This window comes from Jaculus jaculus, chromosome 2, assembly GCF_020740685.1.
Source record: "Jaculus jaculus isolate mJacJac1 chromosome 2, mJacJac1.mat.Y.cur, whole genome shotgun sequence".
NCBI lineage: Eukaryota > Metazoa > Chordata > Mammalia > Rodentia > Dipodidae > Jaculus > Jaculus jaculus.
Window position 1 is genome coordinate 144,703,813 of NC_059103.1, and position 4,114 is coordinate 144,707,926.

Sequence of the window (4,114 nt, forward strand, 5' to 3'; positions counted from 1 at the left end):
GATACGTAATGTTTTTGGTCTGAATATATTTAGTATACTTTCATTATCCAGACAATGAAATAACTCCCACAAATGTCCTAAAGGCTCTTGAAAATAACCATACTGGTTGTTACACTAGTTGGAAAGTACTGTTTATAAGCTTATAAGCATAAATGCCTGCCCGCTCCTGCTGCCCTACCCTGACCCATCAGCAACATATATATTAATGCTGTCTTGGCACTCCTAGATAATTTTCTAGTTCCTCACCTGTTTGCTTTATATCTATTGCCTCTAATGGATCTTTGGCAGACAAGGCTCTTCTAAAGTGTTGATTTGAGGGCTAAGGGTTCTTTGGCATATAAATAGCCCAGACTAGCCTTGAACATGAGATCCTCCTGTACACCCTCCAAAATGCTGGGATTTCAAGCATGTTCCACCACACCCTGATTGCTGGTATATTTTGAGTTGGTTATTCAGAGAAACTTCAGATCTATATAGACATGAGAAAGGCTCTAAAAGTCATTTTGTAAAAGAAATTTATGTCAATAAAGAAAATCCGGGCTGGAGAGATGGCTTAGCGGTTAAGCGCTTGCCTGTGAAGCCTAAGGACCCCGGTTCGAGGCTCGGTTCCCCAGGTCCCACGTTAGCCAGATGCACAAGGGGGTGCACGCGTCTGGAGTTCGTTTGCAGAGGCTGGAAGCCCTGGCGCGCCCATTCTCTCTTTCCTCTATCTGTCTTTCTCTCTGTGTCTGTCACTCTCAAATAAATAAATAAAATATTTAAAAAAAAAAAAAAAAAAGAAAATCCATGTTAGTATAGTAAACAGCCCGCTGATGTTAGGCAGGCATTTCTAGTTGATACTTACCTTTCTGCCTAGGAAAGATCTTTTCACAGGAAGCAAAGATTGGAGTCTGATACCTGACCCAGAGATGACCACAGGTGGCAGTTACCTAGGAAACCTCATCTGGGTAACAATAGAGATTTTGAAAGCCTTCCCCCAGAAGCCAAATTCCTTGTTCCTTTATTTTTCTCTATAGAAACATAAATATCCAGCCCTTCTTTGAGTCTTGTTTCTGTGTATTGTTCCTGTTTTCTACATGTTAATAAATTTTTTATGATTTAAAATTTTTTAAATTTTTTATTCATTTGAGAGAGAGGAAGATGAGAGAGAGAGAGAGACAGAGCGAGAGGGAGAGAGAGTGGGCACGTCAGGGTCTCTAGCCACAACAAACGAACTTCAGATGCATGAACCGCCTTGTGAGTCTGACTTTATATGGATAATGAGGAATCAAATCTGGTCCTTTGGCTTTGCTGGCAAGGACCTTATCTGCTAAGCTGTCTCTCCAGTCCTATTTATAAGAATTTTAAAAACGTGTTTTTATTTATTTGCAAGTAGAGAGAAATAGAGATAGAGAAGGCAGACAGAGAAAGAATGAGCATACTAGGGCCTCTAGCTGGTGCAAATGAACTCCAGATGCATGCACCACTCTGTGCATCTGGCTTTATGTGGGTACTGGGGAATTAAACCCCAGGTTGTTAGGCTTTGTAGGCAAGCGTCTTAATTGTTGAGCCATCTCTCCAGCCACTCTTATGATTATTTTACTGTGAATTTACCAGCTCTTAGCTCATTTCTTAGACTAAAATTATTGAAACTTCAGAAAGCAGAAGGTAAATTTTAACCTCCCTACAGAGGAACATTTGCCGAGTGGTATGATCCACCATACTTACCACTTATTATCATATTTCATAAGAGGGAGTTTAAAGATTAATGATTCCCTTTAGGTAAGACTAGTAAGATGGACATTTTCTGGGGCTGTAATCAAGACCCCAGGCCTTCCACAGCCTTGTCCCTCTCACATTTTAGAGATGTGTCTAACTTCACTGTCAAAGGATTTGTTTGCCCTTTGGGGTCCCAATGTTTAGATTAGATCCTGGAGCAGAGCTATGATCAAACAATATGGAGGCCTGGTTGGGACAGTCTATCTCACCATATGGAAATAAGAAGCATTATCAACCAGCACTCTAGTGTCCAGTGATCTAGTAATAAAGAACCAGCAAAAATGATTTTGCTGTGTGCAATGGGATGGAACTCTAGATGGGTTCTGGAGGCTGAGGCAGGAGGATTGCTTACTCAGGAGTTTGAGGCCAGCATATACCACATAGAATTTTTTTTTTTTTTAGTTACCTTAATTTTACTAATTCAGTTGCTTAAAAACAAACTTGGGCAATATCAATGTATTTTTAATGACTGTACTGGAAAGTTCCATTGTGTACTACTTTTTCTAAAGAATGATAGACTTTTTACTAAGTTGCACAACCAAATAAACAGATTCCTTTTTACTACCTGTACTTGAACTACCTGACATAAATTATTATTCTTACTGGTTTAGCAGCTTTGTTTTGGGAAAAGCAATAAAACCCACTTTGTTCCAAAATCAGAGTGTTGACTCAGAGACTGACTCTAAGATACCTGACTATATTCTATCCCCAATCAATCATGAAGGTGAATTTTCATGAGCTCTAATGTATTAATGCAAAAATGACCTCATTTATCAACATACAACACCAGCCCAGCAAAACCAAAAGAGCACATACATAAGGAAAAAAATAAGCTTGTATAAAAAAAGAGGGTGTATGGCTTCATATAAAGTAAGAGGAATATGTATGGGAATAGAAACTTCTGTGGAGATGATTTGGGTTTGTAGGTAAGCCTGCTTAAACTATGACAGAATGATTGGAAATTTTCTTTTCCTAACCTAATGCCCATTCACTAAAGCTGGTCCTAATTTCTTATTTCCTTGGACTTATCTACTGTACCTTCATTGTCCTGCATTAACTTATAAGCTGGGCCTGCCCAACCTGCTTCTAAAGCCTCTCTCAGAAATACACCAGATGCATTAAACAGAGGCATCTTTTAGTAGAGTTCTACATTTCAAGACAACATATAAGGAATGAGCAATTGGTCCTCCAATGTAAATATCTTTCATTTTACACTATCACAGCAACAGTGTTATTTACTAACTACTCCTTCCTTACAAGAAACTTAGTAGTTTTAATAATTTTGTTTAGAGCCGGGTGTGGTGGCGCACGCCTTTAATCCCAGCACTCGGGAGGCAGAGGTAGGAGGATCGCCATGAGTTCAAGGCCACCCTGAGACTACAGAGTTAATTCCAGGTCAGCCTGGACCAGAGTGAGACCCTACCTCAAAAAACCAAAAAAAAAAAAAAAAAAAAAAAAAAAAAAATTTGTTTAATTGTAGAACATTTCAATACTTATTAATTTCAAAGATCTGAACACCATGTAGTTGTGGCATCTTTGGAATAAGTACACACAGGATAGAAACTGTGTTTAGGATGAAGTGAGTCAGATCATACTTCATATAAAAACTTGCCAGAAAGTATAGAATTATTGGGAAAATTGTAAAAAATTTTCATGACAATGTAAACTGTTCTCCATTGCCCAGTTGTTCCCAATGCGTTAGGAGCCTTGCTTTCCCCTGGTCAGTAGTCTCAAAAGGTGTTCCTTTCACTGCATGCAAAAATACATACATGCCCAGATTATGTATAGTATTTGTTAAGGTCCAAGCAACAGGAACACTGAAGAAGGGAATGCCGAGCAAGACAATATGAAACAAGCCAATTCCCAATGCATATGTCAGCCACATACCCTTGCTATTCATTACATGGATATTTGGATTCACCTCACTGTGGGCAACTCCAACCCTCATGTTTGCTCCGCAGCCCAAGTCCCAGCACAATGCAGAACCAGCCCAGAGGCGATTGTGGATTTATTTCCTCATGACCAAATGCTGGGGGGGGGGGGGGGGGAGGCTGGGGGGAGCCCACATAACAATTCTTAACAAAAGAATCAAAATTATTTCTAGGGCTGGAGAGATGGCTTAGCGGTTAAGTGCTTGCCTGTGAAGCCTAAGGACCCCGGTTCAAGGCTCGATTCCCCAGGACCCACGTTAGCCAGATGCACAAGGGGGCGCACACGACTGGAGTTTGTTTGCAGTGGCTAGAAGCCCTGGCGCGCCCACTCTCCTGTCTCCCTGCCTCTTTCTCTCTCTGTCTGTCCTCTCAAATAAAATAAAAAAAATATTTCTAATATCTCATCAGATCATAGTGGAATAAAA

The 4,114-nt window shown here is 40.1% G+C and overlaps 1 protein-coding gene across 1 annotated transcript; it reads right to left on the minus strand.

The window, feature by feature from the left end:
• Nucleotides 1–3,409: 3,409 nt before the first annotated feature.
• LOC101601034 (ORM1-like protein 1) lies at nt 3,410–3,706 on the minus strand. Its single transcript, XM_045144579.1, has one exon. The coding sequence runs from the start codon at nt 3,704–3,706 to the stop codon at nt 3,410–3,412; it is 297 nt and encodes a 98-aa protein (XP_045000514.1).
• Nucleotides 3,707–4,114: the final 408 nt, after the last annotated feature.

Bases quoted from the DNA above. Each gene is read 5' to 3' on its own strand.
- LOC101601034 (XM_045144579.1), bottom strand. From the start codon at position 3,706: ATGAGGGTTGGAGTTGCCCACAGTGAGGTGAATCCAAATATCCATGTA.